The 26928-nt window shown below is 41.1% G+C and overlaps 5 protein-coding genes across 8 annotated transcripts in view; 3 read left to right on the top strand and 2 right to left on the bottom strand.

The window, feature by feature from the left end:
• The window catches only part of cdkn1a (cyclin dependent kinase inhibitor 1A), a 4841-nt gene extending 2893 nt beyond the window's left edge, over nt 1–1948 (top strand). Inside the window, exons 2-4 of one of the 2 annotated variants that reach the window (XM_008319901.3) lie at nt 1–246; nt 327–430; nt 475–1948. The exon at nt 1–246 is cut by the window's left edge and continues 211 nt beyond it. In XM_008319901.3, the coding sequence (XP_008318123.1) occupies nt 1–246; nt 327–382 (302 nt within the window). In that variant the 3' untranslated portion in view covers nt 383–430; nt 475–1948. Of the gene's footprint in view, nt 247–326; nt 431–474 lie in introns of those variants that run through there. The other variant, XM_008319902.3, reaches the window with a different exon arrangement.
• Nucleotides 1949–3026: 1078 nt separating this feature from the next.
• On the top strand, nt 3027–8718 carry tmcc2 (transmembrane and coiled-coil domain family 2). Its single transcript, XM_008319908.2, has 5 exons — nt 3027–3099; nt 4609–5004; nt 5347–5960; nt 6305–6440; nt 7641–8718. The coding sequence occupies exons 1-5, from the start codon at nt 3097–3099 to the stop codon at nt 7938–7940; spliced, it is 1449 nt and encodes a 482-aa protein (XP_008318130.1). The 5' UTR covers nt 3027–3096; the 3' UTR covers nt 7941–8718.
• Nucleotides 8719–8866: 148 nt separating this feature from the next.
• On the top strand, nt 8867–26905 carry bysl (bystin-like). Of its 3 annotated transcripts, none has more exons than XM_008319905.3 (9): nt 8867–8972; nt 20204–20272; nt 23041–23317; nt 23717–23873; nt 23961–24099; nt 24297–24430; nt 24521–24681; nt 25814–25916; nt 26256–26905. In XM_008319905.3, the coding sequence occupies exons 2-9, from the start codon at nt 20231–20233 to the stop codon at nt 26608–26610; spliced, it is 1368 nt and encodes a 455-aa protein (XP_008318127.1). In that variant the 5' UTR covers nt 8867–8972; nt 20204–20230; the 3' UTR covers nt 26611–26905. The 3 variants fall into 3 exon arrangements, with proteins under 3 accessions (XP_008318127.1, XP_024916092.1, XP_008318126.1); XM_025060324.1 differs by lacking the exon at nt 8867–8972 and adding an exon at nt 19641–19765; XM_008319904.3 differs by lacking the exon at nt 8867–8972 and adding an exon at nt 19660–19792.
• usp49 (ubiquitin specific peptidase 49) lies at nt 10535–19639 on the bottom strand. Its single transcript, XM_008319907.3, has 7 exons — nt 19507–19639; nt 17720–17832; nt 16140–17614; nt 14055–14262; nt 13455–13563; nt 13126–13331; nt 10535–12899 (listed from the first exon to the last, which is right to left on the bottom strand). Exons 3-7 carry the CDS (start codon nt 17547–17549, stop codon nt 12796–12798), a joined length of 2037 nt encoding a protein of 678 aa, XP_008318129.1. The 5' UTR covers nt 17550–17614; nt 17720–17832; nt 19507–19639; the 3' UTR covers nt 10535–12795.
• med20 (mediator complex subunit 20) lies at nt 21066–22803 on the bottom strand. The gene is made up of 4 exons (XM_008319903.3): nt 22705–22803; nt 21860–22002; nt 21466–21719; nt 21066–21393 (listed from the first exon to the last, which is right to left on the bottom strand). The coding sequence occupies exons 1-4, from the start codon at nt 22716–22718 to the stop codon at nt 21172–21174; spliced, it is 633 nt and encodes a 210-aa protein (XP_008318125.1). The 5' UTR covers nt 22719–22803; the 3' UTR covers nt 21066–21171.
• Nucleotides 26906–26928: the final 23 nt, after the last annotated feature.

Genomic DNA, 26928 nt, shown 5'->3' with positions numbered 1-26928 from the left:
GCATTCCTGACGCCACGGTTCCACTGCTGTACCGATCCTGCACGTCTGGTCAGGGCAGGACCAGGGCCCAAACGCTGGCAGAGGCAACGATGACCACCAAGTGTGGACGGTTGGAGTTGCCACAGAGTGAGAAGGAAAACATCCCACTGACGCTGGAGAGGTGCATTCTGGACCTGGAGAGACTGCAGAAAACCCCAGAGAAAAAAGAGGAGGCCGGGGCGAAAAGGAAACAGACAAATATTACAGGTAGATGTTTCAACAGTCAGATGTTGGATGTGCAGAAATAAAAATCAACAAGAATTATATCGTATTCTTTATCCCAACAGATTTCTATCTGGCCAAGAGAAGAGTAGTTTGGATGCCGCGTAAATCAGGCGAGTGACTGTCGGCCATTTTTTTAAATTTTTTAATTTCTTTTTTAATGAAAACGGTGCCAATATTCCAAGAGACAGTTCTCCTTTTTTAATGAAAATGGTGCCAATATTCCAAGAGACAGTTCTCCTACACTCAGGAATATCTCACTCTGCACAGACTCAAATCACCTGCAACAGACCTCAGCTACAAGCAGTTACTTCAAGATTAATTAGGGTACTGTGTTGACGGAGCAGGAGGACGGTGTTTCTCCCACTCCTTCAGAAGAGAAGATTAACGGTTGTCTCTGACTCAGTGGCTTTTATGCCCACATGAGTCACGGGGAAGGCACAGTATCGACTGACATTTCCTACTGTACACTCTACGGTGTCTGCTTCCAAGGACGTCTGTGTCTCCGACGGTGAATCATTTCACCGTTCACACTTACACTGATTTAACTGAAGCAGGGTGAAGGAGCATTTCAGTGTTTTTTCTTTATTTTGACTCTACTATATGCTAGGGCTGGAGGATGTGGACCAAAATATAAATGAAAATTCATATTTTTATTGTAAATCTGATTTATGTGTATACATATATTTATGTATATACGGTATGTACATATATATAAATAAAATTCCCCCTATGAAATTGTTACAAAAATCACAAAAAATCCAATTCTAAATAAGAATATATTAAATGAGAATTTAACACTTAAAAATTGACCAGTTGTAACAGTTGAAAAACTTCATGATTCCTTCCATATCGCGTATCAAAATACATCAATACATATCTTGAAAACTCGATATATTACCCAGCCCCGTCCAGCTGAACAATCTTGTTTTTCTGCAGCCGCGTACTTCTCGTTACATCCTCCTTCCTTCACTGTAGGTTAAAGTGTAGCATCATTACAATGGAACTGTTATAGAGTTTTTATATATATATTTACAGTATATATTAGATACAGATGTTTATAGAGTTTAACACAGCACTGTTTAGTTTAGAAGAAAAAAAAACACTGCAAATATTGCACATCCATCTGATAGTGTGGTGTTTCCACAGCACCTAGTTATGGTTCAGATATTTTGAAACTTCATAAAAGACAATCAGAAAAGAAGGTCTTCTCCCGGGCTAACGTCGGATGTACTTAGCTGATGCTAAAGGCTTTAGTCCTGTTTTTTGTTTTTTGTTTCCCTGCTGCTATGGTTGAACTGAGCTGGTGTCAGATGAGGGCGCTGTTGTCCTCATCTGGCAGCGCTGGCATTTATCCACGGTGATTCAAATTTAAAAAAGACAACAACAAAAAAACAAGTTGTTAATCAAACCAAACGGCGAATATCAGCGTAACCCCAAATAATGCACTTGTGTTTCTAGATGTTTGGGCACAGGTTCTACGTCACGTTTTGTATCAAAAGCAACGAATGAAAATAATCTATCCTTATTTATTGTAAAATACTACGTCGTGAGTTAATTTAGTTTAATTTGTATGAGAAATGTATGTAAAATGTTGGTTTTTCTTTTACTGTTTTTTTTTCATCTATCAGAGATTCTCTCTTGTTAGAGAAATGTTATATAAATAAATGGGATAAAAAAAGGATAACTTCACTGAGTTGTATTTTTTTTCACGGTCCGACGTATAAATTCGGTCACAGTTCGTATGAAGCAGAAATAAAAGGACAAAGAACTGACTGACAAAAATGTTTTTATTAAACAGAGCCAAGTTAGCATTCTTGGAAACAATACTGCCCCCTACTGGGGAATTTTCACCTAGACACGTTCAAGAAAAATGGGGGGTGGGAGGGCAGTGGACCAGTTTCCCTTCACACCATACATCAGGTTAATTGTTCACTCCGACCGTATTGTAGGTGTGTATAGTTGTTTGTCTCCCTCTCGCGGTGGCAGCTGGGATCGGGACCAGCTCCAGCCTCTGAGCGGATTAAGTGGTCAAAGATGGACGGTAAATTCACTGCAGAAGACCACCTCCCTCTGCCCTCCCCTCCACCCCCACGTCCCCCCAACCTATTTAAATGACTGTAAGTGGAGGACGTGTTTTAATAATTCTTCTGCCTCTCAGAAAAACTTCAACTTAATGATTTTGGTGAGTAATGCTTTTATTTTTTTAATTAATTTTTTTAAATTACTGAAGTAATAAATCACAAATACACACAGGCTCATATGAACTAGATGAACAGTGGTGTCACAAGGTCCACGTCCAGAAATAGGCACTGCCCCAGTCTCTGGATACTCTCTCTCTCTCTCTCTCTGCTAGATGTCCTGGCCTACAATGGATGGAGCAGAGGGACAGATGACGGCGGGGGGGGGGGGGGGAGGGGGGGCCGCAGCTATCGATGCCAATAACAATGGATCACTGAGAGAGAGGGGGGGGGGCAATCGGCCACACAGCGGCTGAGAGGGCTGATATTTATAGGGTGGGGGGGCTCCTCCACGGTGAGCACTGGGAGAAGCAGTGGAGGAGGAGGAGGGGGGGGGGGAGGGGGGGCCGCAGCTATCGATGCCAATAACAATGGATCACTGAGAGAGAGGGGGGGGGGCAATCGGCCACACAGCGGCTGAGAGGGCTGATATTTATAGGGTGGGGGGGCTCCTCCACGGTGAGCACTGGGAGAAGCAGTGGAGGAGGAGGAGGAGGTGAAGGCGGAGGTGGAGGAGGAGGAAGTGGAAGAGGAAGTGGAAGATGGGCCTCGAACACAGACTTGCAATGGCAGTGCAAAAATTGGATTAAGCAGTATGGTAACGTTTCTAATCTAATTTACGGCTCTGTGTGTGTGTGTGTGTGTGTGTTTGCATCCAGGCTTGTTGACATCCATCGTCCGTCTCCATCAGGTCACGGTGTGTCTCTGCTGCCGTCTGAAGAAAACCCCGTCCTCCTGTTTTTCATGTCACAGACACCTGCCACCCTTCATCACCATCACCATCACCATCATCTTCATCTTCATCACCATCAGAGCCGCGGCTCGTCCACCAAACCTCCTCAGGATCTTTGATTCATCAGCGGACGCCTACCTGCTCGACCTCCATTAGATCAGAGCGTCGCTGCAGCCGTGTCTCCTCCGTCTGCTGCTCCGTGTCCGTGTCGGTGTCGTCGGTGTCGTTGTTGTACTGTGTGTCAGTGGACGAGGCTGTAACTCTCTTATCTCCTCTGTGCCATCACTTCACCGTGTCAACCCAGGGATGTTCGCCGAGGACGGTGGTCGCGGTCGGTGTCACGTTGTCGTTTCTGTGTCAAATCCGTGTAGAAAATAAAACACCGATAAATCCTTGAATTCTTCCGTCCATAGAACCGAGACCAGTGGTCTGTGTTTCTGCTCTCATGTTTGTGTGATCACAGTGTTTTGACGTCAGAACAGAGGGTCGTTAACAATCCTGCCATCTGCTGAGCAGCACTAACAACAAAAAGAAAACGATGGATTCTTATATTCTTATACACATCGCTGGTTAGACGTCGATTTAAGAAAAAAATGTAACCCTTTCCTTTTTCATGTTGACGTGTTTCCAAAGACAAACTTAATTGAACCTGTGTTGAGTCTGTGTGTGGAGCAGAGTTCAAACAAACCTGCTGACCTTTGAACCCACATCTCAGAACCACTGCTTCAGTCAAACGGTATTTTTTTCTCAATATTTTAAATGTTGATGAGATGTCAGTTTATTCATAAAAAACGAACAAACAATAAAATAACAATTAGGAATGTTAGACACGTCTTAATAAGTTACCATTTTAAAATACATAAAAATCTGTATAACAGCTTTGTTTATTCTTTTCAAAAATATAATCTAACATAAACATGAAAACCTGCAACACAGTACAAAAAAAAACAAACAAACAAAAAACTGCTTCACCTTTAATCACCTTTAACAGATATCAATAGAAAACCTGGTTTTCCCAGTTTGAGATAAAAAAATAGCATGAATTATTTTTTATTGCACATGTATTATACATTTTACGGTAAATGTTTCAGTTAATTTCAAAATTAAAATATAAAATTCTCACTGACTGTCAGTAGAAATTTGGGACTAAATGTCTCAGAAACTGTCATGTCAAAGTTACAGAGGCAGGATTCAAATCAGAACCTTCCAGTAAGAAGATAACACCCCCCCTCCCCCCGACCACCCGCTGACAGGGACCTACCCCATCCCTTTACTTTTCCTTTAATAGTAATGGTAACAATATCAGAGTCATGCAGCAGCTGTAGGACTGCAGTGATACCTGTCCTCATGCCCCCCCCCCTCTTGTTCCCTCAGCTGGACAAGAGTGAAGTGGCAACATTAGGCCTACCCTCCAGCACCAGCCATGGAGGCTCTGACAGCAACATCAGCACAGACGGAGCAGCTGGGGCCTCGGGTGGAGTGGTCGCGGGTGCCGAGGCACCGGTGACCGGGGAGCCACAGCGCACCAGGGCTGCTCTGGAGCACCTGCAGCAGAAGATTCTGAAGGTGACGGAGCAGATCCGCGTGGAGCAGGAGGCCCGTGACGACAACGTGGCAGAGTACCTGAAGTTGGCCCACAACGCAGACAAACAGCAGGCCTCCAGAATCAAGCAGGTCTTTGAGAAAAAGAACCAGAAATCCGCACAGACCATCGCACACTTGCACAAGAAGCTAGAGCACTACCACAAGAAGCTGAAGGAGATCGAACAGGTGAGTCTTCGCTGCTGCGCCTGGGATGTTGAGCCAAAGTAACCCCGTGGTTAACCACTAGGGGGCGACTCAATTGGCTGAAAAAGGAAAAATGAAGGACCTTCATAATTGTCTTTAAACATTAATACATAAACGTTTCTTTGAAAATGTGACAGTCCAAAATACATAATGGCGCCTCCAGTGGTAGCTTATTTTGGTTGCAAAGACTCACATTGTAAATTTAGTGGTAGCTTATTTTGGTTGCAAAGATTCACATTGTAAATTTTTGTGAGACGAATAAGGGACTCAAATATTATTATTATTATTATCGTCCACTTCCTCATTCGTCTCCCTTCTTCACAGAATGGTCCAGCCCGACAGCCCAAGGATGTCCTGCGGGACATGCAGCAGGGACTAAAGGATGTGGGGGCCAACGTTCGTGCGGGGATAAGTGGTTTTGGAGGTGGGGTGGTTGAAGGTGTCAAGGGTGGTGTTTCTGCCCTCACACACACTGCAGTGGTCTCCAAGCCCAGAGAGTTTGCCAGCCTGATACGGAACAAATTTGGCAGTGCAGATAACATCGCTCACCTGAAGGACTCCCTTGAGGACGGTGTCGGGGGTCACTCCGAAGACACCCTCACACCACGCGCTCTGAGTGGAAGTGCCACTCTGGTGTCCAGCCCCAAGTACGGCAGTGATGACGAGTGTTCCAGTGCCACGTCGGGGTCTGCGCCGGGCAGTAATTCTGGTGGTGCAGGTGGAGGAGGTGGAATACTAGGACCCACCATGGGGAGCCCCCGACTAGACGGGCACCACCACCACCATCACATGCACAGCTCCTTGGACTCCCTCCTGGAAGGTCTGCAGGAGATCAAAGCCAGCCAGGCACACATGGAGGACGCCATCGAGGACATGAAGGGACAGCTGCAGAGTGACTACTCCTACATGACGCAGTGCCTGCAGGAAGAGAGATACAGGTAGAGAATGACTATATATCTATGACCTGTGGGGGCAGTGTTGGGTCAAGAGGCAGACAGGCACCTGAGCAGACAAAATAACAAAAGCCTCTAGTCTTCACTTCACTCTTGGCTTCACTTTTTTTTTTTGTTGTTGTTGTTGTTGTTGTTTTTACAATTATACAAAACTTTTTATTGTGCCTGAAAGAAATGAATTATTTTTTAAAACACAAAAATTTGAGACATGATGTATTAATTAACATCTAATGTGGGTCATTCAGGTCCTAAGATTTATGTATTTAAAAATTAATTTGCGACGTGTGAATCCGTGTGATCGTGTTCTTCTTTATTTATTTTTTTTATAGGTATGAGCGCCTGGAGGAGCAGCTGAACGACTTAACGGAGCTGCATCAGAATGAGATGACCAACCTGAAACAGGAGCTGGCCAGCATGGAGGAAAAGGTGGCTTATCAGTCCTACGAGAGAGCAAGAGACATTCAGGTAAAAAAAAAAACAAACAAACCGCAACGTCTCCTCACGTCTTTTAGAGATTTTGTTTTGCACCTCTGACCACTTCCTGCATCGCTGCACATGTAAATGGTGTGGTGTTAAAATGTGTTTTGTGATTTTTGCTGCACTGCAGTAAAGTGAGAAGTAAACCCGCACTGGCTTCAGCAGCAACAATAATTGTACCAGCAGCCTTCTATGTGCGACCCAGTGTTACTGTATGTGAAGTACGTACTGAGATTGTAAATCAGATGACCTCTAGTGGTGGCAGGTATTAAATGAGCAGGCAGTGGAAGCCTGGGCAACCCGAATTAGGACCAGAAAAAAAAAACTCTGTGTGAAATGTCCTTTAATCGGCGGAAATTACTGTTAACATTTATATCACCCTCAAAAATGAACAATGACATAAAACAAAAATCCAAAAATAACTGACCGAATATTTAGGAAGTAAAAGGTAGCAGGTTGTGACCTGGTCAGAAAAACATCTGTCAGAATTCTAAAAAGAAGGAATCAAGTGATGGAAACACTACTTACAGATAGTCAAAGAGTTATGTTAGGAATTATCTTGAGTATAGTATTATTATTAATTATATGTTAAGTAGAAGCTTAATTGGTTGTGAATTTTAGTCAGGCATCTCGTTTGATGTTCGAAGAGGGGTCCTCGCTGAGGAAAGTTCGAGAGAAAGTTGTAGTGTGCGCATTTCTTTATAAATGTCTGCTGAAAGTTCGATAAAGAAGTTAAACGTTATCTGTGTCCTAATTATTCTTTGACCGAAATCCGCTCACTAGTAAGGAGGTCCCGGCACAATAATTTCGGCACCCGTGTGCATCTACAATAACTTGGATGGAGGAAATATAGAGAAAAGGCGTTGTTAATTTCATGAGTAAAGGGTTTTTTTGTTCAGTTTATTTTCGAACATTTTGCCTTTCACTCGTTGCTTTTGTTGTTGTTTTTTGTTCCAAATGTAACATTCTGAAATAACACATTAAGTCATTGTTATCCAAGATGCTGAAATAGCTGTTGAGCCGAAACAAACTCCCTCGGTAACCATTTTGCAATTTGGATGAATGAGTTCATCAAATGTAATTGATATTAAACAACTAATTAAACCAACCAACTGCCTCCATCCTTTAGTCAAAATCTAATTGTGAGAGTGTATCATTTAACATGGTGAATTGTTCTTGTGTGGACAGGAGGCTGTGGAGTCCTGCCTGACTCGCATCACCAAGCTGGAGCTGCAGCAGCAACAGCAGCAGGTGGTGCAGCTGGAGGGGGTGGAGAATGCCAATGCTCGAGCTCTGCTGGGCAAACTAATCAACGTCATCCTGGCGCTCATGGCGGTGCTGTTGGTTTTCGTCTCCACTTTGGCCAACTTCATCACCCCGCTGATGAAGACCAGAGCTCGAGTGGCCACCACCACCCTGCTGACTCTGTTTCTCTTCATCCTCTGGAAGCAGTGGGACTTTGTGGAGCTGTGGCTGCTGCCCAGCTGAGCTGCCTGTGGAGGAACATTCAGAAGGAACCGTGGTTCCAAACACTACTGGAGGATTCCGTTTAAAAGCTGTGGCACGTTGTGTCCACTGTGCCGATTGAGTGCCAGTTTTAAGGACAAACATGGCATTTTGAAGATTTTTGAGGGAAAGGACAAGTTTGAAGCTCGGAAGCATCCAAAAGGAAAGACCACATCTCATCTCATCCAAATCGATTGCTGTTGATGTATCATCATTGCTATCACCAAAAAAAACTTTTTTTTTTCTCATCTTTGAATTGTGTTTTATTTGTGAAACATGAATCACAAAAATATAAGAGGCACTTTTAAGAATTTTAAAAACGCTGTTCATGTTCAATGTAACAATATGTTGACGTTTTATACATTTCAGAAGAAAGAGGGTTTTTTCATGAATGTCATGTGCTCATGCATGTCCTTATATGTGCACTAAAATACATTTAGCTGGCATGGGTTTACATTTCTTTACTGACAAGAGAAATCATGTTTAACTGTCATTTTAGCCACGTCATCTAAGTACAGTGCTGATACTTCTTTTATTTACCTAAAATCTGGATTATTATTGCTTTATAGGGGGCTCTGTTGTTTTATCTTTTTTTAATTAATAGACTGTTTAAAGAAGGGTCTAGCACAATAATGTGAATCCTGTTTTGTTCATAAGTAAAATCTGTTTGACAAACACTATTGTAAAACTGCTTTTCTTTATGTATCAGACTCACATGGCATGTCAAACTGTATTAAAGTTTATATCCAGTTTGCAAAAACTGGGAACTTCCTTGTTTGTCATCCCACAGACACAGACAGACTAAAATCCCGGGTTATTCTGGAGAGACGACCTGTTGCACCTCTGTCTCGCCACATCCACGTTTTATAAATTGATTTTTACCGAGCTGCGTGACCTGACAACCCACACAAAATCGAAAATCTGGCAACCCATAACTCTTCCTGGTAGCGTTATGACGTAGGACGTCTTGTTGTGACAGTGATGGAATTCAGCCGTTAGAGAGGAAACGAGCGGGTAAGAAAACCGAGCAACGGGTGTTAAAACAATTAATTCATGGTGTTTAATAAGAAGGAGGAGCAAAAATGTAACGTTTTAAAAAAAATAAAAAACGTTTAAAAGTGACACTGTCTAATGTGCTACACCAAGACAAACAAGCTCATAAGAATCCTCCCCCGCTTTCTCGTTTGCCGCTAAGATAGGTTAAGAGTTTCGTTACATGTATAAGTTGAATTTGAAATATAAATATCGAATTAAATCGTGGTTTCTGGGGTGTGGGTGTTTTTATTAGTTCTCTTGTCGATACCGAAAACCGGCACCGATTATTTTCTAGGTTGGAGTTAAAATAAATAATAAAAGTACTGAAACGCAGTGTTAAATAGTGGAACAGGGTGAAGTGCAGTTTGTTTGGTGTGAGCTCAACACAAACAACACTGAGCACAACATGCAAAAATAATAATAATTTTAAAAAAATCATTACAGACATTTCCCCTCTTCTGATTAACAGAAGACTTTTAAATCCCAAAAACAAACAAACAAAAAAGCTCAAATAAAGAGTGTTTTTAACTGACGTTATTGTCACATTGGACAATTTATAAACAAAACGAAAAAAAAGCTCAACTAAAGAGCGTTTTTAACTGACGTTATGGTCACATTGGACAATTTATAAACAAAACAAATAAATACATTTAAGTTTAAGGTTAAACTTTATTGATCCCACATTGCGGAATTAATTGTGTTAAATTATTGTATAAAAATAATAATAAAAAAAAACTTTTTGCATAGTAGTTAACACGGCGAGCAACTCTTTTACACAAATTGTGCTTTTCCAGTAAAAACACATCAGGCCAATACTGGTATCATTATTAGACAAGACTGTTTACTATACTAGGTATTTTTCTGATGTCAGCAATAAAAATGTTTAAAGTTGTCATAGAGGCTAGGGCAAAATTAAAGACAATCAGAATACTTTTCGAGAATTTATTTATTTTTTGTATAGGGTGCTGGAACCAGCAATACTTTACTAGATGTATTACTGCTGGCTGTAGTACCGTATCTGTACCACAGACACTGGCCTGTTGTACAGCAGTTATCCTGCAACACAATGTTTCTCTGTTTACTACGAGAATGTGAGCAGTGTTTAAACAAAATGCTTTTTTTGCCTGGTCAGAGAAACATCTCTCCAGTGTGTTTGGTAAATATAAAAACAGTGTAGGAGTTTACAACAGATGATGCCTAATCCTCAGAGTTAATTTTACCCTGCCAGCAGGACGAGATTATATTTATTCTGGGTTTCAGATCTTTAAGAAAGCATTAGAGGAACAGAATTGATAGACGGCCTGGGATCAGATGAGGATCAGTCCGATAATCCCGTGGATTAATCCAGGCCTACACCACTGTATTCGTCTGTCGCAGTGCTAAATGTCTCTGACGATCCTTGACATGACACAGCGTATGAGTGTAATCTTTTAATGTAGAGACATAAAATAGGGTTTCTATGAAAACAGAATTTTCGGGGAAGCTTTTTTAATTTAAAAAATAGATAAAAATTCAAAATCAAACCCCAACAACTTATGAACTTGTTCTGACTTTTTTAATCGTTTTCAGGCAAAACCCATAAGACCATTACATTTATGACAGGTGTTCTTAACAGTACAAGACAGAACTCAGGAGGGTCAGAGCCAGTGGCATGGCCACAACTGACCACTAAAAAGTAAGACATTCATCGTCATTAGATTGTTCCAACTTTTTTTTTTTGTACATAGAGTTCACAAATGGCATTTGCGTTTGACTCGTATCAAACACAAGTTTTTTTTTGATTACCTAGGAAATTCTAAAGACCTTGATAGAAACAGCAGAGTAGAAAAAAAAAGAAAAACATTGTATAACAAGCAGAAATATTCCTGATTTTGTCTATCAAGATGCAGGATGTACAGTATATTGCTTTCGGTTGCTCAACTTAAAAAGGATGGGACTTGGAGTCTTAAAAAGAAAAAGAAAAATCTGTTTGAGGTCAGTGTCGCTGACCTGCTGTCAGACTGGTCTAACTGTGGGAGCTGCCATTGAAAGAAAGTAGAGGAGCTAAATGATGAACAATCACAAAGATAGGACCAACAGTAACAGCCCCCTCCTAAAAAGTGCAGCCTTCTATCATTCACCTCCACTTAAGTTTCTAAAACAGTACTGTTTAATTTTTTTTCCACAGAAGTGAAAATTTTAAGTCTACTGTAAAAAAAAAAAAAAAAAACTAAAAACAAATACTCCTGTTTACTGAGAGCACACAGACTGAGGCTCCAGGCCCTAAAACACAGTATCCAGTCACAGCAGAACTACTGAGGAGAGGAGGTGGTGAAGTATAAACAACAGGATGACAAGGATTTCACATCCATTCAAGAAGCTGAACAGATGGCAACACACAGTCTGGACTTTATTCCTTTAACATACTGTCAATTGTGGAATTTTTTAATCTGATGTGATGCAATTTTTTTGGGTGCATGGAGATCAAATGTACAGTTAAAAAAAGCACATTGTTAGGAAGAATGTATGAAAAAGTGTCAAACTCCAGATTCTGTGTTGCCTGTGAAATGTAAAATGTTGTCTCCAGGGAGAGGGAGAGAACACGTGGTTGGTTGCAGACTCAGACGTGAGCCTTATTTATTTATTTTTTTGTTCCATTTTTTTTTTCTTATTTTTCAAAAACATGGACACAGGTTGATGCTCAGCAGGACAGAGTGAGAACTGCACCCACAGCCTCCAGGTTATAAACTGATATGCTGGTCCCACAGTTGATGTAAAGTGATGCTGCATTTATGGAAACGTTTGTTATTGGCTTTTCTAATTAATCTTAATTATCCAAAACAATGAAGTCAATTTAAATATCTTGTTTTTAACATTTTTAAGTGTAATCACAAGAGATGTCCTGATCAGCTGTGGCTCCTGGTCCGATCTTGTAAGTATTGAGTACTAAAGGATACCAACCCTGGTCCGTCACTTAAATTTAACTTCAAAATAAAGCTACAAACTGCAGGTTTTTAAAAAAATCAAATTACTGCCACTGTATTATGCTTTTATGAATTTTGGACAGTCAGGGTTTCACGATGGTCCCAATATGAAACCGACTAGTTTAAAATTAGTGTAAATTTATCTCCACTTCGTTGCCAATTGAACAGTGACTACTGTAGTCACTCCTTGCTCCTAACTCACAAAGTGGAGTATAGTTTTAAAGTAAAGCTAACAACACTTGTTGTCTAAGTAAACATGTAGTTCAATGATGTACGGCTGTGTCACTCTGTGTGCGTCAGGTAAATATAAACCTGGTAAATATAAAAATCTCATTAACATGTAAGATAAGTGAGAGAAGTAAAGGGGGGAAGGCAGTAACAGCGGAGGTACTGGAACAGCGGGGGAGGGGGTGGGTGACCTTTTTTGCTGCTTAAAAAAAATCCTAGTTGAAACACTGCTGTCATTTTCAGACGTTCTGGTGTAAGTGTGTTGTTTTGGAGCCACAGAAGAATCCACTCGTCTACAAATGTTTGCTAAAAGATGTTTCAAAAAAAAAACAAAAAACCTAGAGTACATGATTGGAACAGTTTTAACCACTCCATGAGCAATTTAAAATGCACAGAAAAGCTCAGCTAGTACAGTTTTAGAATCAGGACATCTCTAATCATTTATCACAGCCGTATTTTTGGCTCATATACCTAAAATAACCAACATGACCCGTGATGCTGACCCTCTCGCTGACCCTTTTCTCATATTGACATCTGAGAAAACATTAGGGAACGTTTCCATAAATGCAGCGCTAAGATGACATGAATGTTGACGTCACAGAGAGAGGTATCTAGGCAGACCTCTGGGTGTAGAACAGGATGTAGGCCTGAGTGTTGCACACCTCCTCCACACTGCAAACCTTCATCTGAGAGTCGTTACAGTGGACCCAGAAACCTGCGAACACAGAGACCAGTGACTTTAGACACGAAAACATCAGAACCTCTGGTGGATGCTCCTCTTGTAACCAGTTCATCGTCTAACTGATGGAAATCCTAGAATGTCACTTGTGTGACTTTTGTGTTAGAGGCATCACTGATTGATTTGGCCAACGTTTGATAAATATAGTCAGGTTTGTCAGTGGCCATCACCTGGTTCAAGATCGTGACGACCATGTTCTCACCTCCTTCTGTGTTGTAGCAGTATGCGGTGTAATGCCCTGAGCCGAAGCCTTTCCCATGATGCATGACTACAGCAGACAGATCGTAGGTGTAGCCTCCTCGGTGGACAGAGTGACCTGAGCCTGTGCAGCAGTATGGTTTGATGTTCAGTACCTGGTCAAAGGCCACGTGGACGCCGATCTTCTCCCTATGGTTCCGCCCCGACCATCTGTCATACAACAGAAGCAGTTAGTGAAATAAGGCTTCTTTATGTAAATGAACTCCTGTTTGTTGAAAAGGGTGAACAAACATTACACAAGGAGATGTACTAGGTGTCGGGTTAAATACTTGCCTGAAGCGTTTGAGGTGCAGCCGTAAAACCTGAGGTAAGCGGTAGATCAGAAGCTGCTTACACGCCTCTGACAGAACTAAAGGTTTGTGGGATGATTTCCGTCTTCTTCCTGTCACGAAAAAATAAAGTAAGAAAAAGGTTTGAGTCCAGATGAAGGCCAACATTCTGGGGCTCAAGGACAGAGATGCAGCTCTTTCTTACTGTCACTCCATCTTCACAATGAGTTACAGGGAAATTACTTTATGACTCACACCTTTTGTTTCCAGTACTCTCAAGGCCTTTGACTAGTCAGCTAACACTTCCTCACTCACAAATTATTTTTCTCTCCCTGCTTTAAAGAGATAGGTTTGAAAAGATCTGCGTCTTTCTGCCTTTTTTATTCAGACACCTGAAATTAAATAACTTTCTAAGACTGAATACAAAGACTAATCAAACAGAACAAAGAAACTACTACAACTAAAAAACAACATTTACGATTGAGTCAAATCTAACCACAGCTGTAGGATGACTGAGTCAAATCTAACCACAGCTGTAGGAGTGAAAAGAGCCAAAGGTCAAACAACATGACCTCTGAACCCAGACAAGCCGTCGTGTTCTTACTGTTGCAGTGGTTGCAGGCGTATATGTTGCCCTCCAGAGCCTCCATCTCTGTAAACTTAGACAGCATCTCGGTGAGGGTGCAGCTGCGCTGGTAAGCTGTAGACCCTGAGCCTTTGCCTACGCTGTGATAGCGCTCGGGAAACTCCAAGGATAAATCCCAGAATGGCTCCACGGTGTTAGACTTGTGCTTACAGGACAGGCACGTCACCTAGGAGGAGCACAGAACCAGGTGATGTGATACAGGATGTAGCTCTCTGTGGTGAATTTGCCACTTTCAGAGGTATTTTACAATCTATTGGAATGATTGTTTTTCTCCAAAACACACACACACACACCATCTGTGCTGTTCAGACATTTTGGTGTTGAATTAGTAACAGTGTGTGAAGGCAAAACGGCAAACTAAACTTGAGTTATTAACAAGCAAAGAGGCAGTTGTACAGTCACAGCGCCCTCTGTATGTCACTGTGATAATCAGAACTGCGTTAAAAACAATGCACCAATACCAAATATTTCAAATACTCGATACTCCGCCTCATCTCCCTTATTGGTAGTTTATTGGTCAACTTTGGTTTGTCAACAATGTAATACAGTGACTCAATACTCCGTCTCATCTCCCTTATTGGTAGTTTCTTGGTCAACTTTGGTTTGTCAACAATGTCAGGAATTTGGAGGCATTTTAACATCAAAGACGAAGACAAATTTATTCTGTTACGATTTGAGCAATTCAGTAAAACACCACGGTGGATAGATAATGTGTTTTTTTAGTTTAAATGATGCTTTGTTTACTGGAAAGCAGGTGACAGTGTTGTTCAATTGAAATGGGCTTTAATTTTAATTGTCTTTATTTTTTTTAATCATTTTTATTTATTGTCTCGAAACATTTGTTCCCTTTTGGATCAGAGCAGTCGTTCTGTTAACGATAAGATCAATAAAACTGGCGGTAAGCTCGTTGTCCTCAGTGTTGTTTGGGTTGAGCTCACACCTACTCCCTGTTCACCACAGAGCCGCACCACCTGCAGTTCATAACACTGTCTCGTAGTTCACTGCTTGTGAATTATTTATTGTTATTGGTGACAGTACTCAGTATTGGCCAGTACATTAAAGAATACTTATGAACTGTGAATACTTATGTACTTACAGTATGTACCAGTTTGTAAATAAGATGATACTGAGACAACTCTCAAAAAGTTTTGATTTACTTTAGAATGAGCAGTGATGTACCAGCATAACTAACAGACCTGGGCGTGAGACCTGGGTTCCTCTGTGAGACTGACTTCAGAGGTTCAGTCACAGGACTCTTACTACAGTGATTTTATATGATGTCATAATCCTTGTTCATCTTAATAAGATTAGCGTGTCCAACTTCAGAACCATTTGAGCCGGTGGGTTTTTGACTGTTGTAAATAAGGCTTTAAGTCTATTACTTTAAAAAACTGCTGCTGCTGCAGCACCAAGTTTTCAGTATCGTGCGCACAACATTTTCTGAAACGAACACCTGCTTGTAAACAACATTACTGAGAGTCAATAAAAGCCCAGACACAGACAAATTAATATACGTGCATTGATACCATTTTTCAGGTTTTGTCCAGCCACTGTATCTGATCCTCGTTTCAAACAGGACCACGGCGGAGAGTCCACACTCTCAACTGCACTTACCATCAACCACAAAATACAATTAGAGGGCGGTGATGTGTACAGATTACACAAAAAGCTGCAGGCCTAGAACATGCCAGCATAAAAACGAAGAGGCACGAGGTGCAGGATCTGCAAAACCTGCCACGATCACCGTTTAAGCCACCATGTCTGCTCCTTGGTCTTCACTTTAAAAATAAATCCTGCGGTATTAAAGGTAATGTACTATAAAAGACAATAAAAGGTTTGTTTCCCACTACTGTAGAGAAAATCATGTTTGAGAAACTCAGTGAAGCTGAGCAGATGTCTACATTTAGGACAATAAAACCAACATTATCACAGTGACTGACTTTTACTCCTTATTTAATTCAATCCTATTTTGAGGAGTTGAGACAGTCACTGACAAACCCTCAGCTTCATGCGGGTGCATTTAATGTGCGTTGGCCCACTCACCTGGCTGAGCAGCTGCCCATGAAAGATGGTGTTAAGAACCTTTAGCACTTGTTTGGACAGTTTCCTCTTGGTGATGGGGATGACTATCCTACGTTTGGACCCCTCCGTGTCCAGCTCCTGCTGCACCTTGTCCAGTAGCTCACACAGGAATTCCTGGGCGTCCTGCTGGTCGTAGCCACGAAAAGCTGGGATGAGGTTCCACACGGAGTGAAGCATGGCAAAGGGAGACACCAAAGTCCAACGTCCTGACCACATTACCCTGAAAAGTGTATGCAATTCATGGCACAGAGACATCTGCTGGCGGGTGGAGCTGCGAGGCTCCTTGGGCTGCACCAACTCCGCAGCTGGTGGGGGGGAGACAGCACTTTCTTTTTTGCTCATGGGCAAATTCCAAGATCCCGCCTTCCCCATGCGTCTTAGAGGGCATTCTGACAGTGCTGTGTTAGCACTGCTGACTACAGCCCCCGTTACCCCCTTTGTCCCCTGGGTGTGGTTGGACTTGGCCAACAGCTCCTCAGTCTCACACAGGTCTAAAGTGAGAAAACACTCCCTGAATTTCTGCAGGTGGCTGAGCACTTGCAATATTGAGTTCATATAGCATGTGTTCCCCAAATTACGCAGACCAGTGACACCTGGAGCCGGTCTCCGGCGGGTTACTGAATGTGTGGAGTAGAATCTCCTCAGTTTAGCAGCTCTGCCATTCTGAGCAGTCTTACGGGACAGGGTGAGAATGGAAGGCTTTTTGGGAGGTGGAGGAGGTAGGCGTTCTGGGGGGTCGCGAAATTTGCGAGGAATGAGCGTGATCATCGAGCGTGGCGCCTGAGTGAGAAGCCTAGCACTCTTTCTGGGAGGTACATTGCCAAGTTCTTCCATGAGTCTCCTTTTTACCTCCTTCTTTTGTCTTCTAGCTTCCTCAAGCTTTTCCATGCGTTGATTCTGCCGTTCCTGATGTTTGTCCAGCCACGTCCGAAACATCTTCCCGAGGAGCGCTTTTCTCCTGTAACGTAAGGCCAACTGCATGGCAGGTTGTGGTCCACTTTCTCTCGCCCAACTGGTACAATCCCCTCCGGTGGAGGACCGCAGCGAGCGTCGACCCGGGCTGCGAACAGTAGAGAGTGCCCCTCTGAGAAGTTTGAGGTCTCCCTCTGCATTGTCATTGAGGACATAGTCTCCACAGGCAAAGCAGAAGACATCCAGCTCCCGCACTTCCATGGCTAGAGGGTGCTGTGACTCCTGGAAGTGTTTGAGCGAATGCTCTTCCATGAAACGTCCACAGGCCACATGGGAGCACTTGAGGCAGGCCCACACCGAGTCGGTGGTGCTGCAGTCCACACAGTGCCATTTTTGAGGATTGAGGATAGAATGATCTTGGCCCAGACGCAGGCGTCCCACGTGTTTACAGCGATCCATCTCTCAAGATACTCATGTGGCCTCAGTGATAGGACACATGTCCTGTTCTCCAGCAGTAACTTACTCTGAAGTTAACAGATGTAGAAAAAGTGGAAAGATGTCACAAACATTGACATTTTAATGTGTTACTCAATTTAATATACAAATTAAAATATCTTTTTTTTTCTTACTGTACATGAAGCTTGGTGTAGTAAAATACATCACTGGTCTAGAGAAAACTCAAATGCAACATTCAGTTTGATCGACCATGGCCACCGGTTCCTCCAGCAACAACAGGCAAGTTCTGTAAAAAAAAAAAGAAGAATAAAATAAATTTTATATAAAAAAAACATCCCATCAACACAACTCTTTACATTAAATATAAGGGTTTTTTGTATAATAAATATAGTCAAATTTAGAAACAGATCAGTTTCTTCTCATGTGTAGAAGAGTTTTTAGAAGAGTTTCAAATTTAATCAAGTCTGAATGTGTAGCTCAACTTAATGTAATATAAGCACCACTACAGCAACCACTCCACAAATAAAACACAGCAGACATTTGATACGACATACATATATATATATATATATACTGCCGTTGGCTGTAGTAATAAATGAACACCGTAGGGTTGTGGTCGACAGTGAATCCAAGTTGTAGTTACTACATTTTACTATGTTAAAGCTAAAATGTTTTTAAAAATGTAACTTCTAGTTGGTGTAAACTAATCCCAGTTATTTAAAACACATTAATCACATGATGACATAAGGCCAACAGTTTGAGTGGGTCAATGACCTAAGGGTATGGCCTCTTTTTTTAAAAGAAAAAAAATGTAATTACACATTCATTCCAACATCTAAACCTGGTATTACGACTGGACGATGTGTTGAATAATTACTTATTATTAGGAAAATGTTTACCCACATTTGTGGTGTTTCCACATAATATAGTCTGGAGATTCCAGTGAGCCCAGATGGATTAGAGCAGTGTACAGCACCATTGTTTACCTTTTTATAATATCTTTCTACGTACTCAGTGTTTAACAAACAGAAGCTCGGTGCCTTTATACTGGCGGACATTTAACTGTACTCTTTTCCTACGTTGTCACATTAGTTGTTTTTGTCATCTACTGCCAACAATACTACACCGGAGGAACAATAAAAACCTCCAAATGTGAACAGTTTTCACATTAGTTTCTGAGTAAAACAACTCATTAAACGTATTGCAGCACTGGCGGAGGAGGGAGGGGTTCGAGAAATCAATTTAATTAGAAAAAAGGAAGAACATTCGGTGTGTGTGAACTGTTATTAATGAACCCGTCGCTGGTGCTGATGAATGTTAAAATAAAGCGCACACACACAGAGAGAGAGAGAGAGAGAGAGATGGTCTCTCCCAAGTTTACAGCCTGTTGTCTGCCTGCGGCAGAGACTGGCTGCTTCTTAACGCCATGCTAAGCTGCTCCGGCACCGCAGAACAAAGAGCAGTCACATCCACTCTCCGGGAAAATCAAACAACTTTCTGCTCTGACTGCAGACAGACAAGCGGCCAATAAGTTAGCTGCCACTGCTAACTAACCGCTAGCCCCGCACCGTAACGCTATTATGTGGGTTTTTATTGTCGTTTCCTGATGAATATTGTACTTTAGAAGACATAAACAGAGAGGTCTTTCCTGACACGAAGTAACGAGACGTCCGTGTTGTTAGCACGTCACTGCGTGGATCGTTCAGCACACGGCTCCACGTTCACCGAGGACAATCGAAGTGAACCTAAAGCCTTGGTTGTGTCGGTCGCTAACGTTAACTACCGACGTGCGGCGGCTTTAGCACCATAGCGCCGTTCATCATTGTACAGAAACTACCCGGATGACATTCAGTACAGAGGAGAAGCCGGTTCGTATTCTGTACCATTAACACCGACACGCAGCCTCGTCTGTGTACATTTTTAAAAACACATGATAGTGGAAAAAGCTGGATAACGTTACCGTCCCCAACATCCGTGCATCCAGTCCACTCAGAGCCGAGCTTGTTGTCCCCCCTCACACACACTGAACAACCCAACTCCAGATCCGGAGTCCAGACCCTGCAGCTCTCATTGGGCTGAGACTCAGAGGCAGCCGAGCTCTCATTGGTGGACTGGCTGAACAACAGGCAGCAGGATATTCCCGGACCAGGACCTGGAACCGAGTATCCACACTCACAGTGAATGCAGCCACATGGAACCAGCCATAGTGACAGAGCCTGGTGATGTTGCACAGCTTCCGAGTTGACGTCTGTTGTTAATTAAATGTATTCCTTTACTTTGACATTATGCCGTAAAGAAGTAAACACTCACGCCCTTGTTTTTCAAGTTCTACTAAAACTAATTCTACTAAGTATTTTTTTAAACAGATCGAGATATTCAAACGTAACATTTTTCACATGTCTGTGAGTTTCGGTGATTGTGCTTGTACTTTGTGCTGTACAACGATTCTCAAAACTCTCAGAAATGACCTCCTTTGAACCGATCTATTGTATTTGTGATGATTTGTGCTTGTATAGTAGCCCGTTGTAAATGTTTCTCATCATATAAAACTTAGTTGAGGATTTGAGCCATCAACTGTAAAACCAATGTGGCAGGAAAAAAAAGCTTATTCTTGAGAAAGAAAACTGATCTGTTTTTTTCTTCTTTCTTTTTTCCAGTGGTCAGAAGAGACTGGCACTGAGGAAATGAACATGGCTGTACCGTGTGCCATGAAAGAAAAGGAAATGGTGAGACATTCTGGTCAGATTCCTCACAGATTCAGTCCTTGTAACTAAGAAGATATAGACCACAAGATAGTAGCAAAGCTTACTATTGTTAAACCATGAATAATCATCCTGCGAGCTGCTCGGCATTTTAATTTCTAATTAAATGCCTTAAAGAGATTGCACCTCCCCCACTCTGGCTGTACAGAACAAGGGGGCAATTATCCATGTTTTTTAGTTCTTTTAGAGTTTATCCTGACAAGTACAATGAAAATTGTGATTCAACACTGTCATAATTGTATTTCAGATATAGTTAAAAAAAAGTCAGAGGCCTTGTTTCCACCTGACATTTATTTCAATGTAATGTTTATTGACTTAATTACCGCTTTCTATTTGCACATGTTCCATATTTCACCTCTTCAAACCTTTACATCTATTGCACATACAGTGCTTTAACTTTTATAGCTCAGCAGGCAGCGCAGTGGACTGTTGTGAACTGTGAACCTATCATCTTTAGGTCACTGATTCAACTCTGGCTTGTAATAGAGTTTATTTGTTAAACTTCCCATCGAAAAATAATATAAATAAAAATAAAAATCCCTTTTATTTATGTGTCTTTACGACTAAATAGAAATGATTTTACCAAAGTTCTGTTGTGATGTCAACTGAAAAAACACATTTGCTATAAATTTAGCTTCATTAGCTAGAAAGACAAGTTCAAGTCCAAAAAATTAAGAAAAAAAAAAGTTAGGGTTAGTTAATATTGACTAGACAGTTGTGAAATGTGAGCCTCCTGGGTTTGAAATAAAAGTCCATATTTACAAAAAAACCCAAAACTTTTTATTTTGATATTTCAAAAGACAGGAATCAAAGGAACATCAATACAAACTGTATGAAATAAATGTGTTTCTTCTGCTATTTCTTTAACGCACATTACTCCCTGGAATTTGTGATTTCCTAAGCTTGTTAAATAACTCCAGGTACTGAGTCATGGTGTCGACAATCTCGGCCTGTGCGAACAGTCCTTCGGGTTTAGTTGCAAATACAGATGGCAACTCAGGAACACTGGGGCCCAGGAAGGACTGCATGAACTCCTTCATAAGATTCCAGCAGTCCCCTGGAACCACACAGGGACAGTACTCCACCTGAGAAGACACCGCAGTTTAGTCCAGTTACTGTGAAAAAAGTTTGACAGATTATAAACAAGGAGAACAAACCTCGACTGATATTCCTCTGGCACTCGAGCTCATTGTCACTGTACCAACTTTTATCAAGAAATCACAGTAACGATATCTTGAACCTCGACACTCCACCTTGTGTCCCTTAGCATTCTGGAAGTGACTTTTTAGTTTCACCATGAGGACATCGAAGTTTGCGTCAGCTACGATGCAGGGTCCTCCTTCGTACAGAGCCATGCAGCTTCGGGGAGTCTCTGAGTTGTGCATTACATATAGTAGTTTGGACGGCTGACCTGTACACACACACAACAGACATATTATTATATTGGTTAGTTAACCTACAAAGCCCAGTTAACTAAGTATTTAACGCATTGCCCTAATTACAAACTTTCACTGTTTTGGTTCTAATAGAAAACTCCAAAGGGATAATTACCGCTGACATTTGTAGCATGGTAGGTCTCACAGTCCACACAGAAGCTGCCCTGCTTCACAGAGCCCATCTGCTCCAGTTTCTTGTGCAGAACGTCGACTGTATGCTGCACACTCTTCCCCTCCGCCACAGGCACTTGACACACACTGCAGAAAGAGACATTAGAAAAATGGAGCTCAGATCTCATCAGTGACATACAGTAATATTATCCTACATAAATAATCTATTTTTGAGCAATATACTGTATCCAAATTAAAGTTAGTAGTAAACATAGCAGAAGATTTAATAATAATATTAAATTCCACTTCACCATTCAACGCACATTTAATTATTCTGTACATTTCTTACTCTGTATGCGTTACTTGTCACTTGAAATTCTTTTTTATTTGTTTATTCGTGTATTTTTTATGTTCTACCAGATGTCCCAAAATGTTTAAATCGATATAGCTTTGTAATTTAATCTTATTTAGCATTTGCCGATACATGGCTAAGTAACTTAAATTGTGAATCCTGTCTTAATGGAGACCGTTGTTCTTTCTTCAGGAATTGCATGCGTAAAAGATTGTCTTCACTATAACTTAGTATTAACAGGAATCCTAATACAAAGTTAGGGTCGAAACTATGAGTTGTTCCCGCTATAAATAATATTTGAATAAATAATCACAGCCATAAATGTAAAGCTATCGATGCTGCAGACGGGATTCAGACGTTTTGTTGCATTGTCTGAAACAAATAAAAGTATTTAAATACACAGGAAGTGTGGTCGGTCGTCGAGACTCCAAACTGGAGAAATCATGTATTTAAATTAGTATTAAAAATAAATAAAAACCAAAATGTAATCATCTCACCAAGTGACTCCCATTGACGCGGTTTGTAGTTACGCTGTTTACAGAGTTACACCGATGTTTTACTTCCGGGTTACGAAATAATTTTCCGGTTAAATTAAATCTGCACGTTTACGTTTTGTAATCTAATGAAGAAACTAATGTAAGAATCATTCATAGTTTATTATATATATTTAATAAAAGTTTTATTTGTTGTAAAATTAAAATATTTTGTGTTACGAGCGCAACCTCAAAACGTCACTTCCTTTTAGTATGGCCACCCGCACGTGTTAAAGATTTCTGTTTACTACAGTAGACGTTCGTCTTTATCTGGTCACTAAATAAAACTCTCCATTTTAGTGCTGTCAAGGCGCAGAGATGCCGAAAGTAAAGAAGTCAAAGGGAGAGAAAGCCGTCGGAGCAGCAGTGGGTCTGGCTGACCAGATCCTACAGACGGATACGATTCGAGCTCGAGGCCGGGTGAAGATCAGGGACAGCCGGGCAGAAAAAGAAGATGAGTACGTGGACGAACGTCTATCGAGGAAGATCTTGCAGCAGGCTCGAATACAACAAGAGGAACTTCAGACTGAACATGGTCAGGGCCCAGAAAAGAAGAAGATTCCAACTACGGTTCTCGGTAGGTACAACCATGATGTAATCTCTTATTTTGGGCAATTCTTTAACCAGGGACGCAGCTGCGGTAAACACCGAGGGGGGTGAATAATTTGAGAAACCTCCGATATTAAATGTATTGTTTATGAATAACAGGTACTTAGCAGAACTACAGAATCAAAAATATATGAGAAATCTAGCGCCACCTGTGACAGGGAGGGAGAAAGTTACTTGAGGCTTATTCCTTTTCATCAACAAACAAATTACTTTTCAAATTTGTTTTCAAGTGATACGTCTTGTATTATTACTTACAAAATAAAATGTGTTTTTATTATTGTAGCCTAAATACGAGTTGGACTCTTTGCTACCCTTTTGAGTACTAATTTGTTAACTAATCATTTTTCCACATCCTATAATATATCAGGATCCAGCTCTCAGGATGCAGATTCAGATGAGGAGTGGCCAGACCTGGGAACAGCAGGTGCTGCTGACATGGATGCTGAGTGTGACCACGAGGTCGTTGTTGATCCCAGTGATGAAAAGGCCATTGAGATGTTCATGAATAAGAACCCACCAGTGAGGCAAGTTACCCCACAAGTCTTATTAAAACTTCAACAGGACGACGGAGGAGCAGCGCTGACCTGTGTTTTATTTTGTGACTCGTGCAGACGAACCTTGGCTGATATTATCATGGAGAAGATCACAGAGAAGCAGACGGAGGTGGGAACGCTGATGTCAGAGGTGTCGGGCTGTCCGATGCCCCAGTTGGACCCAAGGGTAATTGAGGTTTACAGAGGTGTCAGTAAGGTGAGTTGTTCTAACATGTGCGCTCATAAACACACACAAGTGACACAACACGTTCTGTTTAAATGTGAACGGCAAATTAAATTGTTTTTTTTTGTTTGTTTTTGTGTGTACACTCATAAACAAGTAAAAAACACAACACGTTCTGCTGAAATGTAAACGGCTAATTAAATATTTTTTTTGTTTTTGTTTTGATGCAGGTTCTGTCAAAGTACCGCAGTGGTAAATTACCAAAGGCCTTTAAAATAATCCCAGCTCTTTCAAACTGGGAGCAGGTTTTATATTTAACTGAGCCTGAGACCTGGTCTGCTGCTGCCATGTACCAAGCCACGAGGTGAGGAAATATCCAGCCGCAGCATCACTTTAAAAGGATGGAGGAATTATTATATATGAACCTGACACAGCCTTGTATGTTTTGTTGTAGAATCTTCTCCTCTAATCTCAAAGAACGCATGGCCCAGAGGTTTTACAACCTGGTGTTGTTACCCAGAGTCCGGGACGATATAGTGGAATACAAGCGGCTCAACTTTCATCTGTACAGTGCCCTGAAGAAAGCTTTGTTCAAGCCTGGGGCGTGGTTTAAAGGTAAGACTTTTGAGTAAGTTGAGTAAAGGTGAAGAAAAGGCAAACCGCTGGGGACATTGTTCTGATTTTAGAACCGAATTTAAACAATAAATTGATATTGAGAACACAGACGATTCGACACAGTGTCCACAGTATATTAAGCGCCATTGGTTTTAACTAAAGGCTAAAATACGTATGTCTTTATTTGTCCATGATTCGATCATGGAATTTTGGCATTTTTTACAGCAGTAGAGGCGGTAGGTGTGCAGAAAATAAAAAAAACAGCAGTTTTAAAGGGAAATTGAGAAGAAAGCACGAAGATTAACATGTATGTAACATCAATATTATTATTATATTTATATTTAAACCCTCGTTTACATTTTAAAGTGTTGTTTCTAAGAAGACTGTAGCTCCTAGTCCCACCGGAAATGTGTGTTTAAATACAATATCTCCTTTCTTTCACCGACTCCAATTACCTATGTAAGAAAACGCCACTAGAGGGCAGTGTTGTTCACAAATGCACTCCCAGCTTCTACAGCCTATAGCATAGACGACAGAGGTTCAGCTCAGGAATTGAGAATAGATACAAACTTTTGTAACAGTGAGGTTCTATCATACAGTGTATACAGCAGTATATGCTTAAACATGTAATTAATAGCTAACATTTAGCATTATTAGCCATAATTATTATATTTATGATTGATTCAATTTAATTGCAACAAAATGTAAAACTGTCTCTGCAAGACCATTAGATTTATGTCAGTGCTGCCCCCCATCTCTTGGATCTGGAACTGTATTTATTTCTCATGACTTGTATTCAGTGACATTAGACTAATCACTTTTTACAAATTCAATTTAGACACTATTTGTGGTGATTATTTAGACAAATGAAGGGTTTCTTTTTCATCACATGGTTCTGATTTTTTCCCCTCTTTTTTTTCATTTAGTTACTCTGAGTATTTTTTTTATCCAAACTTAATATTTTTCAGGTATAAAAAAGCAGAGTTTAAAGACTGAGACTGAAGTCTTCTGTGAAAAGTCTGGAGAATGTTGTTGAACACGGGGAACATATGACTTTGTCTTTACTAAGTCTTCCCAAAACTGAATTCATCTGCACTACTGTACTATGTAATACTGCGCCCCTGTGTTACAGGTATCCTAATTCCTCTGTGTGAATCTGGGACGTGTACTCTCAGGGAAGCCATCATCATTGGGAGCATTCTCACAAAGTGTTCTATCCCAGTGCTCCACTCAAGGTAACCCATTTATACCAGAGTCAGCTCTGACAGTAGCTAGATAATTTTTTTTTATTCCACTAATTTGGTTTAATTAGGCTTGTTTGAACTGTGAAAAAGCTGAAAAAATAACTATTTTCTGCTTTACCTTCAAAGCGATATTCTCAATAATAACCTTGTTAAATAACATTCTCACCATCCTCAGCCCAGTGTGACTGGTGCTTTTCTTCTTGTCTTTTTCTACTTAAATTATTCAGAGTAAAATTAAAAAAAAAACGGGTTGCATAATATGGAAAGTAAAAAAAAAACAGGTTGCATAATATGGAAAGTTGTATAACATGCCACGTCTTTGTCTTTCAGCGCTGCTATGCTTAAATTGGCTGAAATGGAGTATAACGGTGCCAACAGCATCTTCCTGCGTCTCCTGCTTGACAAGAAATATGCCCTGCCTTTCCGTGTCCTGGACGCCTTGGTGGCTCACTTCCTTTCCTTCCGTAATGAAAAGCGTGTACTTCCTGTTCTGTGGCATCAGAGTTTACTCACCCTGGCCCAGCGCTACAAAGCTGACCTGGCCTCGGAGCAGAAAGAGGCAGTGCTGGAGCTGCTAAAGATACAGTCACACCCACAGATCTCTGCAGAAATTCGCAGAGAACTGCAAAACTCAGAGGCCAGGGATGTTGAGATCGGCCTTCCTGTCACAGTGGAAATGGACTGATGTTTCACTTTTGGTGTGGTGCATCCTGCTGCAAATGAGGAGATGGATTTGTGAATCCTGTCTTCATTATTCTCTGTTCAGTAAGAATAACAGGAGTGACTCATTACATTGTCTTTCACAGAGTTTCAGTTCAACTCTGTTGACCTCCTTGGATGAGAACCAACATTTAATGAGTATAAGTAAAGATAATGTATTTTCACATTATGATTCTCCCATGGCCTGACAACTGCCCTATGACACGGACATTAATGTATAAAGTACATTTGAATTAAAAAAAACAAACAATTCTTTGAAATGTAGTTTGTTTCTGACATTTTT

Source organism: Cynoglossus semilaevis, chromosome 11 (genome assembly GCF_000523025.1).
Source record: "Cynoglossus semilaevis isolate Cse_v1.0 chromosome 11, Cse_v1.0, whole genome shotgun sequence".
NCBI classification, from domain to species: Eukaryota; Metazoa; Chordata; class Actinopteri; order Pleuronectiformes; family Cynoglossidae; genus Cynoglossus; species Cynoglossus semilaevis.
This window is presented reverse-complemented; position numbering and strand designations above follow the sequence as displayed.